The sequence below is a fragment of the Bombyx mori genome, chromosome 23, assembly GCF_030269925.1.
Source record: "Bombyx mori chromosome 23, ASM3026992v2".
Classification (NCBI taxonomy): Eukaryota; Metazoa; Arthropoda; class Insecta; order Lepidoptera; family Bombycidae; genus Bombyx; species Bombyx mori.
Genome location: NC_085129.1, coordinates 13920796 through 13940244, shown reverse-complemented (window position 1 = coordinate 13940244; position 19449 = coordinate 13920796). Strand labels below are relative to the sequence as shown.

Genomic DNA, 19449 nt, shown 5'->3' with positions numbered 1-19449 from the left:
TATTTTTTTTTTTTTTTTTTTTATGATTGAAAGTTTACTGGTGGCCCGAAGGCCTTTCCAGTTTCACCAGGACAGGTGGGCGAGCAAAGGCTCAGCCAAGAGGGGTGGGATTTGCTAACAACTGCCCGAGCGCCTCCGAAGGAGACCTAACAACTCAAGAGCAATTGTTTCGCGAATGAATCTACTACCGGATCGGAATCGCGACCCGCTGAGAAGATCCGGCGAGAAACTCAGCGGGCTGATGCATGGGTTAGGTTGCACGTCGACCTCTTTGTCGAGTTCGACGAGTACGGTTACCGGGGTCCCTAAGCCTGCCCCTAGTATTAGAGCTGAAGGCATCTAATGCAAAGGTTATTGGATCTGATGGATCCGTAAGGACGTGTCTAGGGCGTCGACGGTGACTGGCTCCTGCATAATCAGGATTCGGGGAGTAGTCAGCGGCGGCAACGATAAGGCGATTATCATGACGCATAGCCTTATCGAAGTATCGTTCCGACGCTGACTTCATGTATTTCCGAATTGATTCCAGGCCCAGGTCGTCGTGTAGGTCAACGTTCCTCACGAACCACGGAGCCCCGACAGCTAACCTGCAAAAGCGGGATTGTAGGGATTGGAGGGTGTCTATGTGTGTGCGGGCCGCGTGAGCGAACACCACACTCGCGTAAGTCATGACGGGCCTTATGCAAGTTTTGTAAAGTGTCACCTTGTTCCGAAGGGACATTTTACTCCGCTTACAGATCATGGGGTAGAGTCTACCGAGAATAAACGCGGCACGGTCACGGACTAATTTTATATGCGGGCGGAATGTCATCGATGCATCCAGGGTAACGCCCAGGTACTTGACCTTCCTGGCCCAGGGTATGGGTTGTCTAAAGAGAGTAATCGGGGGTGTGAGATTCCTCCTCCTAATCCGGGAGGAAATCCGTGTGGAGCTTCCCCTCTGAAATAGCACCGCAGTACTTTTCGCTGGGTTGATGTCTATGCGCCATTTTCGGAACCACTGTCCTAGGGCTAGGGCTGCGCTCTGAAGCTTCTTCGCGATTAGGGACTTATTTCTACTAGAATAGTAAACAGTCGTGTCGTCGGCGAATAAAGTTAAAGGGGTCGGCGGCGACCGGGGAATATCGTTGACGAATAAGCTAAATAGGAGGGGTGAGAGGACAGAGCCTTGCGGGACTCCAGCTGTGAGAGGTCGTGGGGAGGAGCGGGTTCCCTCGACTCGATATCGAAAAGAGCGGTTCGACAAGAAGTCCCGTATGATGAGCACGAGACTATCCGGCACGCCCATGTTGAATAGTTTGAAAATCAAACCATTGTGCCAGACTTTGTCGAACGCTTTTGCGACGTCGAAGAAGAGAGCTCCCGTGTATAACGGTTTTGGTCGATTAAGCCCCACAAGAATGTGCTCCGTGAGGCGGTGCACCTGTTGAACGCATGAGTGATTTGTACGGAATCCGAATTGTTCATCGATGAGAATGCCCTTGGATGAGACGAAGTCTCTGAGGCGTTTGTAGAGCAGACGCTCATACAGTTTGCCTAGAGACATGAGGAGGCTAATCGGGCGGTAGCTCGTCGGATGATTTTTTGGTTTACCGGGTTTATGTATGCCGATAACGTCTGCTTCTTTCCACACCGCGGGAAAGATACAGTTCGCCATAGCGGCATTGAAAATAGATGCCAACATCACGATGAGTTGGACGGGTATAAGTTTAATAACGCGGTTAGATATACCGTCAGAACCGGGAGCCTTGCGAGGACGTAGGTCTTTGATCAAGTCTTTAACTTCTATCGGGGTGACGGGTGGTAACGCATCCGATGGTGGCAAGGAGGCTCTGCGTTCTACCTCACTGTCTACTAATTCTACATGAACAGGGTCCACGGATTGAGTGCTGGGCGTGCACTGGGTTTGCAATGTATCGGCCAGCAGCTCTGCTTTTTCGTCATCATCGAACGCCGCGAGTCGGCCTGAGGGGCCTACGAGGTGGGGCATAGTTACTACCGTATCCGATTTGAGAGTATGAGCTAAGCGGTAGTAAGACCTTTGGGAGGGCGCGAGTCCTTCTAAGAAATCAGACCATCTGGCATCTCGGACTTCGGCGATGCGAGACTTTACGTCGCGTTGTAGGGCACGCATTCGAATACGATTTTCCGCGGTAGGATACCTGTCGTAGGCGCGTATCGAGGCGTTCTTAGCTCTAAGGAGTTCCCTAATATCGTCGGACAATTTGAAGCGGTGAAGGAAGTCCTCCGCTACAACTTGTTTCGATGACCTATCTAATGTCGAGGTGATGTGTGACGTTAAGATGTCTATGGCTTCAGCGGTATCCTGAGGAGACGGGATAGAGTCCGGGTTAAACGGGAGCGATGGTGGATCAGATTCAGCCAGGCTGATGCCCAGCGTGTGCCAATCCACCACAGTCCTCGTGACGGGAACGGAATCGGGAGCGCGACCGAGCTTCATAACGACGGGACGGTGGTCTGAATCTAACTCTGAAACTACTTCGATCGAGTGTAAACTTTAATATCTCTAACAGCATGAACACTATGAGAAAAAAGGGAATTTTTTTTTTAGTTCGGTTTGCTGTTGAAGTTTGTTTTCTGAGTTATTATACTTTTTTTTTTTTGCTACTCGGCTGGACTCGGACGTGGTTGGCTGGACTCCATTACCTTGGTACTCCGCCATTTTGTAAATTCCGCCGCCTACCTTGAGATATAAGTTCTAAGGTCTCAGTATAGTTACAACGGCTGCATCACACTTCAAAGCGGAACGCATTACTGTTTCACGGCAAAAATAGGCAGGGTTGTAGTACCTACCTGTGAGTGAAAATAACGCGCTCACGTAAAAAATTTCAAGATTGGTGACAATTACCTGCGCGCGTTTATCATAAAGTCTTCCTTTTAATAAAAATCGAATCACGAAATTCTCTTTGACAAACGCTAAATCTTATATTCTATGATTTATAGTCGAAGCGTTGAGTAGTGAGTAAAGGCGTAGTTTAATGGACTCATTAATAAATCAATAGGCGGTAGTGCGCCCGGCTGAGCTCTACGTAACCGTACAAGTTTCGCCTCAACTCCCAGTTGGTTACCTCTGTCGTATTCATATGAGAATTATACCATTGGTACGCGTGTGTATTATTGGCTGAACGTATTTAACTTCGCTCGCAGTTCGACTCATGCTATACTTAACCTGGATTCACACGGCATTGTCCTGCACGTTTATTTGCAGTATATATCTTAACCAATGAACACTGGCACATACATTGTACATAGAAGCATTCACATGTCGTTTGCACTGCAAAAAATCGTACCCGACTTATGCGCTTAAACGAATACTCAACGGATTTGTCAAACAAATTGAATGAAGTTTCAACGTATTTGGCTTGCAGTGGCGCATAGTATAGCTCTCACAGTGCCATGTGAACGAGACAGAGTGTGTGACAACTGTGTGAAGACTGTGGCGATTCGTTTTTACACGAATGAAAATCTACCGTACGAACACCCGGGTGATGATTGTACGTTATAATAACGAATACAAAAAAAACGTGAAGGACAATGCCGCGTGAACCCAGCCTTAATCCACGCTGCTCGATTCGATGCAGTGTGACCAATTCAAACGTTTTTTAGTTGTCCGAGGGAGTCAATATAGAGTCCCTTCTTTATATCGCGTGAAAATCGTGTTTTGGATGACCGGTGCTTGAGGTACCTAAAAGCATCGTTATAATGGATCAGGAGGATCCGTAATGACGTGTTTTGGGCGACGTCGACTGTTTACCATTCAGTCTACAGGATCGGGAATGTATTTATCTTAGAGAAATACTTTGTTGAAATTACACGCGCGCCATCTCTCGTACGTTCGTATAACTATACTAACCATTGGACTAAGGTACGTTATAAATCGGATAAATGTCTTAAGACGCATAAACGATAAACACACAAAAAATTTATACATTATTACCTATTTACATACATAGTTTGTACGTAATCAATAAAGAATAACATTCGAGTAAACAAATGGCGTACAAAATTGTATAAAAAATATATATATCCGAAAACCAATTACGCCTTTCTTGTAAATAAAACGGGTAAAACTATTTTCACGCGCATTCAACTTATTTTTAAGCACACAAAGGCCGCGTTTTCAGAGCTCATTCAGTGTACACGTAACATGGTAACTTAGGGCTGCCGCTACATAAATATAATTTATTTTTTAATGTTGGTAAGACTTCTTGTGATCCCAGGCAGGGTAGGCACCACCACCTTTCCTATTACTACCGCATTCCGATTTGACGTTAGGCAGCAGCTGCTGTACTGTAACCACTACTTTATAACAAACACATGGTAATCATGTATCAATGGGGCGTGGCGGCATTTACGTTGTTAATATTTAAAGGGTCCGGTAGCTACGTAACATCAGGAGGGAAGTGAAATCATTGGTCTTTCTAAAAAAAATGGCCGCCCGTTTTTACACGAGACTATAATAATTTGTTAAAACGAAGATATTTCAAATTGTATTGGTGATTTTGAATCTTCATTTTTTTCTTCCTACATATTGCTAGAAACTTCGAGGGATTGTGCTAGCTTCATCGAACGTCTAGACGAACTCACGGGGCTCAGTCTAGGAGACAGCCTTGCTAACACTAGCCCTAGCAAGAGCAGGACTTCGCTGAATCTTGACTTGAATCTGACTTACTTTAACACTGTTTTCTTGAATGTGATTGAAAAAACACACCCTTTCACGAATCCCGAACAGACAACACCCTGTATTCAATTTGTGTCCGAAATAAATTGCGAGAGTCCGAAATATTGCCCCGTTAATAAATGTAAACTCACTACGGTCGTGCACAATGGCGTACGCGAGTCTGTGAGTCATGTCAATGCAGTGCATGCGAGTCGGGGAGTCGGTTTGCGAGTCCGCGCGGAACGTCCCCTTTGTCCCTGTTAATTGAAAAGTAATGAAATCTATGTTACGTTGGTCGTGAAAATTCGTTAAAGATAATTTTACAAAGATCCAGGCTTAAGTACAGTGGGTCTATTTTACCTGAGGTGTAAGCGGTGGTACTTATGCCATCTGCAATGCTAACGAGAATTAGAAAGAGCTGACTTGAAAATTTTTAAAGAAAAAAATACATATGTAAGTATATTTAGCTGTTACTTTCGGTTTTCACTACGCGAAGAAACAACTTACTTATGTAGTTTAATTTCGCGTTTATTATTCAGTCGGTTTAATTTTCCCAAAGTTTTGATGCTTCACAGTTTTCGTGGTAACGAACGACTAATATTTGGTCATAAAAAAAACAAATGTGGCATCACAGAAGCATCCCAAATGCGAATTGAGACATTTGACACTTTAATGAAAATTTTGATACAAGTCGACACTAAAGAAAATTTTGATACAGCATACGTAACGCTAAGTCACGGCAACGTGTTGGTATGTAATAATCAATTCAATTCGAAGTCGTCGTGGCCTAAAGGATAAGACATCCGGTGCATTCGTGTGTAGCGATGCACCGGTGTTCGAATCCCGCAGGCGGGTACCAATTTTTCTAATGAAATACGTACTCAACAAATGTTCACGATTGACTTCCACGGTGAAGGAATAACATCGTGTAATAAAAATCAAACCCGCAGAATTATAATTTGCGTAATCACTGGTGGTAGGACCTCTTGGGAGTCCGCACGGGTAGGTACCACCACCCCGCCTATTTCCGCCGTGAAGCAGTAATGCGTTTCGGTTCGAAGGGTGGAGTAGCCGTTTTAACTATACTAAGACCTTAGAACTTATATCTCAAGATGGGGGTGGCGCATTTACGTTGTAGATGTCTATGGGCTCCAGTAACCACTTAACACCAGGTGGGCTGTGAGCTCGTCCACAAATCTAAGCAATAAAAAAAAAAAAAAAAAAAATTAAACGCTATTTTTGTTGACGTTTTACGTTTGGATAGGCTTTATTTTAATGATCGTCTGAATTACAACGGCGCGGTGGTCGACGTTGCGGACCACTTCTCATTCGAGAGCGCGTGTATTCTAATTAGTAGGTAATAATGATTTAAATCGCACACTAAAGCAGTACCGCGGCCTAATTTAATAAAGGATATTTGTGTGAAACAGTTTTGCGGATTCTATATAGAAATATGAAGAATATGTTTGTTTATTTTTGTTGGAAACTTAAAAAACTAATGTAATTTAAGAATAATTTACATGGCATTTTATTTTCTTATATATTCAGTAAGTTATGCTTACCTAAAACATTTGCTGAAATTGTGAAAATAGACATTAAAAAAAACTATTAATGTATCAAATGACAAAATATTTTTACAATTTTTTTCAATAAATTAATTAATCTGCTTATCTAAAGCATTGAAAGGCTGAAAATATGAACATAGACATTAAAAAAACTATAAATAAATTTTTAGACACCACTGTTTATCAGATATTTTAACGGAAAAACGCATAAGATTACTTTGTTCGAAACTTCGAGAACATTCGAATACATTTACTTGAATTCATTTTAGAGCCTACAGAGTGGCCGGAAGAGTGGAACGAGCGCTGAGTTTCCGATTGGCCGCCATTTAACATGTATTGCAGGAAATTGGCGCGAAACTACACGGCGCCATTACTATACGCCTAAAACCTTTGTTCTACGATATAGATAAAAAATATTTCTCAAAAAAAAAACATATGCTGCGTTCTGAATACTGAATAAATCACATAGTTCCCATTTTTATTATTAAATTGCAAAATACAATTTTGCTATTACAATAATCATTTTCTGTTCCACGGCGTGAACATTCGTGAACGCACATCACGTGAAATTATCTAATTTGAATTTATAAAATAATAATTTACAAGATAAATTATAAAAAAAACTGTACTGTCCATAGATAATACAATTATAATAATACATATTTAAGATTAGATTGAACTTAAAAACTTACCTTTAACTTAAAAAAATATACTTAATATTTAAGACGCTCAACGCAAGGGGGACAAGGAGCCCTCGCATTACTGCTTCGTATCAGGAAAGCCGGACGCTCGGTTTCGATAGCCCTCTCTTTCATCGCTATCCCTAACTACAACTCTGAACCGACTCACACAGCACCCCCCGCCACCCTGGACACATTCAGATCCTCGGTATAAGCTCACAATGCTTGGACGCTACCAGTCTTAAGCTAACAGCAGCTAAAGACAAAGTCAATTAGCCATAGTACCAGTTTTTTTTCTTCTTTTTTTTTGTTATTGCTTAGTTGGGTGGACGATCTCACAGCCCATCTGGCGTTAAGTGGTTACTGGAGCCCATAGACATCTACAACGTAAATGCACCACATATCTTGAGATATAAGTTCTAGCGTCTCATTAACAAGCTGCTGAGTTTATCGCCAGCTCTCGTTCGCGATTCTGATCTGGAAGTAGATTCATTTGTCAAACAGCTGCTCTTGAGCTGTTTATTGGAGTTCGGGCCGTTTGCAAACAAGCTGAACCCTTGAGTTTCCTTACTCATACAGGAATGCAAGTTACAAAATGACGGGCATTTTCATTCTACTACAATAGTTCCATCATCGTATAATAATTGGTTCACTAAGTACTAGCATTGAATTTCTTACGACGAAACCACACTCGCTGACTGATAGTTGCTGTAGTCGCCAAACACTTAAACCAGAATTTCCATATTCCATATTCTTAAAATATATCTTCTTCTTAATGTATATAAATTACGTGTCACGTTGTTTGTCCGCGATGGACACCTAAACTACTGAACCGATTTTAACTTATTTTTTTTTTAAATATGTGTTTTGTTCCAACTTAGGCCATAGGATGGTTTTTATTTCGATTAATGGTCACAATATTTATTAGTTAACAATAAAATGATTTCTTATGTTGATTATTGTTATTAATTGTAAATCTTCATAAGTCTAAAACAGATGGTGCTTTAAATCAGCTTTTACAGACAATTACAATACGACATTAATATCTCATAGATGGCGCTGTGTTAAAATTACCAACGTTTCACATAAGCTACAATTTAATGGCATAAGCACCACCTCTTGCTGAGGCTAAAGTATAAGTTAAATTTATTTCGTAGTAAACGCAATACAGTGAAATCCAATTGTTCTTACTTTGTTAACTTTTGTTATTAGCATAGCCGGACAAGTGTTATTTAAAAACAAAAACCTTAGCCACAGCAACGTGTGGCCGGGTCTGCTAGTGCTACAATAGAAAAGAAGACATACAATAAAATATTTAAAACTTAAGTATGGATCTCGAAACGAGCTTTGGAATTTAGGGCATACGATGCTTTTGCCATAAGTCGTCATTATTTGACACATGTCATGTGCAATATATTTTCATTCAAAGTATCTTAGGAAGTTTACGAAGTTTTATCATCCCTAGTGCTAAGCTCGAAGCTTTCACAAACTAAAATAGAAGTTTATAACTAATTTATCTTTCGAATGTCTTTCATCTAATATCTTTTTCGTTCGATATCATCGTACATTTTTCTTTTTTTTTTTTTTCGTTTTGTCTGCCGATCCGAAAATGTTCTATTGAAATATGAATAGATTATTTGAAGTCTTTGAGTTTTGGTTAATGAATTCAGAGTTCTTTTGCCACTTTTAGATTTAGTGTAGATTCGTAGAAATCGAACAATGAATTGTTAAACCGCATCATTCAAGGGAGAGAGTCGGATTGGTCCTGACACCTAATCTTTTTCTCAACACGATGCAACTTATATTGGGATCGTTTATTTTCAAATGAACGGCGTGCAACTTCTTTCTCTTCTCGCTACGTTCTCCAACTCTTTTGACACTATAAAAAAAAAGGAATATATTCAACTTGTGGCGGTAGCCATCAGAAAACATAAGATATTTGATAGATGCCTTAATCTAGCTTACGATATTTTCAAAATAAGTTTGCATATATACAAGTTCCGAACAACAACTTTCGGACTGTCGGTCTACCGAGCAAAATCACCCGCTCGGTGAAAGATCTTCCCTCCGTCGTTAAACCTTCCACAAACTTAACATTTGAAGCGTTTGTTGATTATCCCCGTAATAGGCTGTTGAACTTTGAAATTACATATTCACAATCCCCTGTTGATCTAACAGAATAAGTAAAGTGTAACATTCACCTCTGATAACATTAATCCCTCATCTATTATTCTTCAACGCAATTTCTCTTAAAATATCCCCCCTCGCAATATTAGGAGCCCGTCTAAATAGCCTCTTAAAGTACTTTTTTTTCTATTTTCTTTTTCAATAAAGAATAATCTCTGAATCAAATTTCCATGGCGGCTTATCTTTGAACACTCGTGTGAGATGAAAATAGGGTTGCTACGCTGGAATATCGTGAAAACTTTCGATTATCGAATCGAGAATTATTGACGAGACGCTCGTCTCGTAGTCCGATAAAGTTTGTAAGTTGTGCTAAATTTGTTGTAATGAAACATGAATGATTAAGCTTGAGTTCCCACGAATTTTGCGGGATTACATTTAAAGTCAATTCCACTAGTCTGCTTTTATGGGATTACTTGGATTGGTCAATAGTGACTGCTTCATAAGGCGGAAAATATCAACTTTTTTTTTAAAATACGTAATTTCGATACTACCAGAGAATTTATATTTTTTTATTTTGTGTCCCCAATGGCTCTACTATGAGGTGTTTCAGTATTATCTGTTGTTTCTGGGACACCCTGTATATCTAGAATTATTTTTTTCAAGAACTTTAGAACAAATGTCTTGTAAAGCAGTCACTATTGACCAATCCAAGTAATCCCATAAAAGCAGACTAATGGAACTGACTTTAAATGTATATTTCATCATGTATATTTCAACCCTAACATCGAATTACATTTGAGCCACACGACGATGCAGACATAAAAAAAACTCTATAAGCGACGTAAGGAGATTATTCCGTGCATAAAATACGCACGCTTTATAATTCCGTTTTGTGCCTAAGTGCTTCGAGTGTGCTGCATTAATCACTCTACTTTTTGACTTTTTTTTGTTTCTTTCATTTTAATATCTTCCTGTGGAAATTTCGCGAGGTTTTTTTAATTAGGAAAAGTTTTTGTCTGGTTTTTTTTTTGTAGTACGTAATTACAGTTAACAGTACGATAGTTTTAGCATCAATTATGTGAATTTGGGGGGAGGTTTTGGATAATTAAAAAGAAGTGCATTTTGTAAAAAATCGCTAAACTGTGTACAGGGTATTACAGTTCATATAACTACTAACCTAGGTTGAATGGAACATAACGGCCGTCTGGTGTAGTAGTCAGTGGCATGGTCACTACACAAAGGGGTCGCGGGTTCGAATCCCGCCAAGGGAGGATATGATAAATATTTAAAAAAAAAAACTGGGTTATGAATGTATATTAAATATATGTATGTGTATTATTGTGTATAATAAAAATCTTACATTTATTTCTGTTATCTGGTACCTGTAACACAAGTTCTTTACGAACTTAGCACGGGACCAGTTAACGTGGCATGATTGTTAGTAAATATATTTATATTATTTATTAAGACTTCCTCTTTGTCTGGATTCCCCAACCGTCAACGGAATCCATCAGACCATTATTTCGCATACGATTTTCCACTATTGTTTGTAACTTTCGTCAGCAATTACCGCCTTGGTGACGTGGATGTTGAAGGCAGCGCGAATGCTGTCTGTCCGTCGCATTAGACGTTAGACTAGAATATGTGACATTAGATTCCTTCCACTTGACACTTGTACTTTAAATAATTGTAAGTAGACATGCTTTAATAAAAACCGACTTCAAATAAAAAAAAAAAGATATCGGTTGGTGTGATGAGTTATTGAGTTAATGCAAATTTAAGACTTAAACGGCTTTCTCATGGATACCATTATCAGAACTGAACTAAATGACTAAAGTGAAATGAGACCACACGGGAAAAGTCAGCTTTCTTATAAAAAAAGAATCATCAAAATCGATTCACCCAGTCAAAAGTTATGAGGTAACAAACATAAAAAAAACATACAGTCGAATTGAGACAAACTGAGACATTAGAACTCATATCTCAAGGTGTGTGGCGGCATTTATACTGTAGATGTCTATGGGCTCCGGTAACCCTTTTAACACCAGTTCGTACGTCTACCCATCTAAGCAAAAAAAAGGAAAAAAACATTTCGACTTCTATTTTTCCGGGAAGCATCAGTTTTTGAGGTTTACAATAATTTACTAATTTTAGCATAAATACTCGTCGTTTTTATCGTATTTAAATTTCATGAATCAGCAATGTACAGCGAACAAATGATTGCGGGCTCAGCTGTTCCTCGCGGGCGTCGCTTCCAAACGTCAGCTATTTTCTTAACGTTACGTTTATCTTTACTTCTTCTTTTTATTGTGTTAGCAATCAATAAATTGGCCGGTCATCGTTCTCGAGTAAATTAACCCACAGACACAGCCCACTGAGTTTCTCGCTGGATCTTCTCAGAGGGTCGCGTTTCCGATCCGGTGGTAGATTCTGCGTAGCACTGCTCTTGCTATGGCCAGTGTTAGCAACACCTCCGTTTTGAGCCAAGAAAGCTCACCTACTAGTTAAGGTTACACGGAAATAGCCTCTCAAGGCTATCAGTTTAGGTAGTAAAAAAAATGAATTGACATTTCCAGAAGCAGAGACGTTTCAGTAAAATACAACGGATTGTCAGCATAGTAAACCTTAAATAGTATTATATTTTATTCTAAAATATCCTCCAGATGTTTTATAAGGAATAACTATTGGTCGCAGAATCGAGTCAAAATCCATTCGCAAGGTCACGCCAAGTGTTTTCGTCAGAGGCCTTAACCTGTACATCTTATACTGAAAGACGTTTTTGATTGGCAGATGAAGTGGACGTCATCGGCTACACGTCGAACCAGAGCGACAGTGAGTCGCTAGTGTCGGGCTACAGCGCCGACAGCGGAGTGGGTGAGGCGGCTCGGCGAGGCAGGCCCGTCTCCCCCTACAGCTACACGACGCTCGTGTACACGCCCCAGACCGCGTACAACCGCCCCAGACGCACTGTAAGATCCACGAGGGTCTAGGTGAGTTTATAACGATACAATCTGTACCTGTTCACATAAGTCATCGTGACCTAAAAGATAAGACGTCCGGTGCATTCGTATCTAGCGATGCACCGGTGTTCGGATTCCGCAGGCGGAACCAATTTTTCTAATGAAATACGTACATAACAAATGTTCACGATTGACTGACACGGTTAAGGAATAAAAATCGTGTAATAAAAATGAAATCCCGCAACATTATAATTTGCGTAATTATTGGTAGTAGGACCTCTTGTGAGTCCGCACGGGTAGGTGCCACCAACCCGCCTATTTCTGCTGTGAAGCAGTAATGCGTTTCGGTTTGAAGGGTAGCCTTGTAACTTAGAACTCATATCTTAAGGTGGGTGGCGGCATTTACGATGTAGATGTATATGGGCTCCAGTAACCACTTGACTCCAGGTGGGCTGTAAACCCGTCCACCCATCTAAGCAATAAAAATAAAAAACATTAGGGAGCTTCATGCCCAAAAAATCATTAGTTAAAAGAACAATAAATCAAAGGTTGTCAAGCTAGAAATTTCTTCTATGTTACAGCTACTGACAACATATACGACACAAACGGAATAAAGTATAACCAGTTCCCGAATACGACCTATCTTTAACGATATAAAATATTGTTGATATAAAATTATTGAACGTTGTTACTTTTGAGAATAATGCTAATTTACTCTTTCTACTTTCCAGGTGGGCGGTTGCGGCGCGTCGCGTGAACAATATCAACGCACACGTATATAAATAACGTATACAAGAAAACGTAGAACATTTCGTTGTTACATGTACAAAATATAAGTCGAACGTTTTAACTGTGACAGCGTCGCGCCCGCGCCGCGTCACGCTCCCGACAAGACATCGCACGACACACCCACACACCTCTACGAAACATCACTAAGTACAAAATTGCCAAAAATCAAAGTGTTTTTTTTTATAATTATTATTATTATTATACACATTTCGCTCATCAGAATTTTATTTACCGAGCTTGGCTCGACACGGTCGATTGCAATACTAAGTGATTAGACTGTTTCTATTTTATTTTATTCCATTCGTTTGTAATGATATAACGTCGAGACATAGCATATTCCACTGTGTTGTAAACACTTAAAATCGTGCAATTTTTATATTTTTTTTTGAAACTGCTTATCTGATGTTGTATTACCTCGGCCAGTTTGACTAATCACAAGCTCGTTCTCTTTACCAAGGGATCCTTTGGTTGAGTATATTAACATTTTTATTTTTCTACTTATATATTGGACATAATCGAATACAGTTTTTTTTTTCATATACTTCAAACTCTCTAAGTACTTATTAATTATTGTTGTTTTTATTATTTTGTTGCTGAAATTTAAAAATATGTGTTATGCAATATGTTGTAAAGAGAATATATTAATATAGTAATTTAATTTTATATTTATCTGTGTATATATATAATTATTTTTTTTGTAAAAATTAACGATTAGTTGATATTAATTTGATTGATGAAAATATTGAAATAATTTTGATTTATAAACATAAAAATAACAAATACAATATTCACCCTCAGAATCGATATTGCATTAGCGGCTTTGAAACGATTCGTAAAATAATTATTCGGAAGCGTTCCATTGATTTCACTATAACATAATTTAATAAACATTACAGACAAGAAATAAAAAATAAACAAATTTTATTTCCTACCCTTTCGTTTCAATCCGGAAGCCCAGTTGCTTAAATTTCAATATTCGTAAAATAACTTTGTAGATAGTTAATTTATTTTTCGAAAAATTCAGTTCTTACCATATTTTTTTTTTGTTGTTTTAGGATTCATTCATTGAAATAGCTTAACAGGACATTTAGTGTCGGTCTTTCTTCGTTAAGAAGAAACAATAATGATGTTTTTTTTTTTTTATTTATCGTTTCAATCTAAATTTCTCTAAGTTTTTGTTGTAGTTGTCTAATTTTAACGTCATCATTCATGATAACTTTAAATTTGTTGTTCCAAAAATTTATTTTGTATTTTACCACGTCGCAATATCTTACAACGTGAAAGCGACATTTTTCCATTTACCATATTAACATTCTATAAAAAAAAACACGAAACTTTTAGACGGTAACTCTATGGTTTTCGCGAACCGTAGACTTATTTAAAACTACCCACACAGCTATAATCTAGCGGATTTTTTTTCTTCTTTCTTTTAATTATTATTTAATTATCGCCTATGTTTCGAGTACTTTGTAGTCGCGGGCGACATTGCAAGTTTTTTTTTATTGCTTAGATTGGTGGACGAGCTCTCACAGCGCACTCGGTGTTAAGTGGTTACTGGAGCCCATAGACATCTACAACGTAAATGCGCCACCCACCTTGAAGTCTTAGATGGTACTTAATAATTGTTTTCTGAGACTGAGAACAAAATGGTTGATTGTGAGATAACAACAGCGCGAATCCGCGTACTAACGTTGGTTAATTCAATCTGGTTAATATAGTTGCGTTTATAACTTTTTTAATACAAATACATTTTTTTTTCCTACCTATGCTGATAGCCTTGAGAGGCTATTTCAGCTTCACCCTAACGTGTGTAGGTGAGTTCACGGGGCTCAAACCGGAGAGTTGCTAACACTGACCCTAGCAAGAGCAGTGCTTCGCAGAATCTACCACCGGACCGGAAACGCGACCCACTGAGAAGATCCGGCGAGAAACTCAGTGGGCTAACAAATACATAAAACATGTTATATGATGTTAAAATTAGACGACACAAGCGAACCTCATCTTAAATTAAGTTCAATTACATTATCAATTATGGAAGTCATTTTAAAAACACATACACTCAACTCACTAACATATTTGTTTTAATTTAAATAAGTATTAATATTTGAATATTAATGATCTCACTTTAATGTCACACAGTTCGAAGTTTACGAGTCATTTTACAAGGGATGTTTTATTTAAGGCTAGTCTGTTCGTATCTGAGTAATCTTCTAAAAATAATCGACATTGTTAATTTTATTGGCACAATAAACGACAAGCTTAGGTTTACATTGTATCATAAATAACATTACATTTAACAATAGGATTTTTGACTGTTTTACGGAAATAATTTTATTTAAATTAATTAATAGCTTCGTTGAAAGATACTATAATATGAAAGTTTTAAAACTCTGTGCCGACTGTCGTATTCATGAAAAAAAAAAGAGCAAAAACACGATAATTTTAGGACATGTCCTTCTTCACTTAACGGTAGGCAGCGGCTTGGCTCTGTCCCTGGCATTGACGGTAACCACTCACTATCAGGTGGGCAGTGTACTCGTCTGCTTACAAGGGCAATAAAAAAATAATTGTCGATGCTTTCCAAGTCCAATAATATTTTTTTATTGCTTATATGGGTGGACGAGCTCACAGCCCGCCTGGTGTTAAGTGGTTACTGGAGCCCATAGACATCTACAACGTAGACGCGCCACCCACCTTGAGATACAAGTTCTAAAGTCTCAGTATAGTTACAACAGCTGCCCCACCCTTTAAACTGAAACACAGTACTGCTTCACGGCAGAAATAGGCAGGGCGGTGGTACCTATCCGCGCGGACTCACAAGTGGTCCTACCACCAGTAAAGAGCAATAAAATGCAGGTTCAAAAAATAAATAAAGAAAAAATTGCTTTTGTAAATGCTACAACGTCATAATACAGTCGAATAATCTATTGCAACTGTTAGTTTTGTAATAATCCACCGAATGATTCCAGAAGCTGATGAATAAAACATCCTAATATTTCGATGACATGTTCATTTCGACAATTTTACTTTACGTGGACAAATGTACCAAAAATGATTATACGTGGGGAGAATAGGGTCGTTACAATTCTATTATTTTTTTATTGTTATTTTCTCAAACAAAACAATATGAGTGCACGTATACTTTCATTGACATCTTTATAAAAAAAAAACGAGCGACTGAATATCAGTGGATTTCGATAAAACTGTGTGCTTAGTGCGCTTAGTTTTTTAACGTTCTCGATAGCGTAAAAGTTAGCTCATATTTGTATGGAATAGGATCGTTTGCCTACGTTCGCCGCTAGGGGCGCTGTTCCAACTGCATACAAAATTGGGTTAACTTCTACGCTATCGAGAACGTTAAAAAAAACTCGCACTAAGCACACTGTTCGTTTTGTTTCTCCTTCGAGCGTTTGATATTCGCGTAATGTTCGGGCCCTGACGAATGATGTTTGTTTTAATTTTCTTACTAAAATAATGTAAATTTGTTTTAATTACGAACGTTTATGGATAAGTTTAGTTTTAAAATGACATTTTTTGTAAGTATCGTTTAAACGACCGGTGATCTCTCGTGGAAGGCGCGCGGCTTCCGTCGGACGCGACTCGCTCGCTCACAACACTCACACATTATCATTCATTCAACAACTTTGATTAGCGGCTGCAAATTGTACGTCCTGGCTACGGAGGGTAGAGGTAAGGAGAATCTCGTATGGGAAAAAGCTGAAAAATTATGCAACTCTATCCTATAAATACCCTCTCACCTATGGTATGGTAGCAATTCTAGATGAACTGCAGTATGCAGAGTAAAAAAAAATCATTTCAACTAAAGTAGTTAATTATGGAAATTTTCAACAACTTACATTGTACAAAATAATGCAATAAACCTTATAGAATTATTACAAGAAGACGTGCACCTAGAGTGATTTTATTTCGTAAACAATGAATAAATAGTACGGTTATTGATTTATTGACATTTCATTTTATGAAAAAGTATCTGAATAAAAGAAAAGTTATGGATAAAACTTCTCAAATCTACTCTAGTAATAATATTTGGTGCTTCCTTTAAAATTTACCCTGATGCTAATGTAGCGCCACCCTAATTTAACACATTTCGACGGACAATTTTCCTATACACAGTTAATTATTCTTACCTCTATCCTCCATAGTCCAAGTCGTTGATTTTTCCATCTTCCTAATGGTATTTCAGCAAGTACGTATAATCTGTGCCCAAATTAAAACATAGAATATCTACAAAGACATAGACAAGAGCATGAGAATCTTTGCCGCGTTTAAAAAAAATATTTTGGTTTCCTTTATTTAACATCGAAAACAATTCGTTTAATTAATTTTATTTGGAAATCTATACGTAAATCCCCGAACTTCGTCAATTGGTTTTTGTATTTCTTAAGTGTTTCTTGTCCGATACATCAACTACCCACTTGAAATGCTCAGAACTGCTTATGTCAAACTATGTCTTATTCTAAAAAAATTACATTACTCAATAATTATATTTTGTTCGTTATTGAAGTCGATTTAATTAATAATTAATAAAATCGACATTTATATTATATAGATTCGTTAAAAAAAACTGATTTTATTTCTATTGACTTGTTGTTTTGAGTTGAATATTTTCAGAATAAGACACTTTAATCTCTATTCCAAATATTACGGAGAGTAGAACTTATCAAATACGAAGCTCTAACATGTAAAAATGACAGTTGTGTAGATCTATCTAGAACTAACTATCCTTAGAACTCATATCTCAAGGTGGGTGGCGGAATTTATGTTGTGGAAGTCCTCCTCCGGTAACCACTTAACAGCAGGAGGGCCGTGAGCTCGTGCACCCATCTAAGCAATAAAAAAAATATTGAAGGAAGGAACTTCAATATTTTGGATATTCAAAGGATTTCATTATATAATATGTAATAAGCGGAAATGAGTACAACTTCACGTAAATTTATTTTTGCAAGTGATATAAAAATGCATCGAATTATTAAATGCATCAAAATAAGTTGTTAACTTCATTCAAAATTTCCTCATTCGATTCCAATTTATTCATCAGTCATTTTTACTCCCGTCACTAGAGCTGTACCACTGTCATCTTTAAAGTTGTTAAATGTGTCTTCTTCGTATTTGGAACAGATAAATTTTAAGGAAAATGAAATTTTATTTATTTATTTTATCATAAAAGAATATATTTATTTTAGATTGTTTAGTGACCAATTAATTTCGTGACTCGTACCAGTGTTTTCTTTCATCGAATCGCTACTTGTTGATTTTCGGTTCAATGCATTCGCTACGGACACTATTCATGTAATATTGCATTGTTTTTTTTTTTATTTATTTGTATCTAGCACTCGTATTCAATTTTCATTCCGTGTCCTATACGTTTGACGTTTTTAAATCACACTCTAACGTTTATTTGCAAGGAGTGTTCAAGCGGCGACGGGACGCCTATAATGAGTACAAATTCTGTATAAGACTTCACTTTTGTTATATCTAAATATTAATTTTTAAACTATGTAACAGGGACGCTATTGTCTACGAATAGCTAAGTCTAATAAAACGGGACACGCGGGCCATCGAATCTAATCTATAGTTTCGTTGTAATCTGTTTTAAAAATTGTCCTATTGCTACAGTGTTTATTTTGCGATATCGTTCGATTGTTCCAGTAGTTGTTTACAGCGTAAATAGCGCTAAGTAATAATATCACTGTAACGATAGGGTAGTGTGAGTGGTTCTGGTGTGAATAAACATATTTATAGATAGATAATCTTTTTATGAGATATAAATACGTTGAGGTCATAAATTGTAACATATGCATCAGAACCACCAGGTGACGCGCTAAGTGACAACAGAGCGTGATATTTAGATAAAAAAAATTTTTAGTAAAGCAATCTTGTCATAGGGACTGAACATTCGTGAATTCCTTGGCCATTTCAGGCGTGCGTCACAATTCCGCGCAATTTTAGGCCGTGTGTCATTGTTAAAAAAAAAACATTACGCTGAAGTTGTAAAAATTAACAGTTGTAAATATTTGGGACAAAATTTTATACAAATAAATAGATATATTCTTGGACCAAGAAACGCGGAGTTGTGACGCAGCGTCGCCTGACGCGTTCTCGTTCGCCTAGTACCAAACTGTTCTCTGTGTATTGGCGAATAAATATACGTTACTATCTTAATATTGTTGTAAATGGTGAAGCGGGCCGAGCGCGGTCATTCAGTTATTCTTTTGTCGTCGATGTGGAGGAAAAGGTTGTAAATAAAGTGCGTGAATAGTCATCAAACATCTGTTATAGGTTCCAGTGTTTTGTATAAACGTTTGATTGAACTATCGGCAACAATGCGATGCGAAAAGTGGATTATCGATATTGAAAATCGAATGCGGAATTATCGAGATAAAGGCGCGGCTACGCCGATACGAAGTGTCTCTCGTCAGAGTAAAAATATTGTACTGACTGTTGTAAATAAGCTGGTGTGAATATGTAACTGCATCAATCAATGTAATTGACGAAATTGGCACTTTTATTATTTACTATATGTAAGAAAGTTATAGAATTAATTTAATAAAAATATAAATAAATATTTTTTCTTTGTATCATTTCATACCTCGACAGTCTTGGAGTATCTAGAACAAGGGTTTTTA

At 37.9% G+C, this 19449-nt stretch overlaps 1 protein-coding gene across 2 annotated transcripts in view; it reads left to right on the top strand.

The window, feature by feature from the left end:
• Window positions 1–19391, top strand: part of LOC101745438 (max dimerization protein 4) — a 398245-nt gene extending 378854 nt beyond the window's left edge. For both annotated transcript variants that reach the window (XM_012694310.4, XM_012694311.4), the window contains exons 6-7: window positions 11844–12043; window positions 12745–19391. In XM_012694310.4, coding sequence (XP_012549764.1) covers window positions 11844–12043 — 200 coding nt within the window. In that variant the 3' untranslated portion in view covers window positions 12745–19391. The remainder of the gene's footprint in view (window positions 1–11843; window positions 12044–12744) is intronic.
• The last annotated feature ends 58 nt before the right edge of the window (window positions 19392–19449 follow it).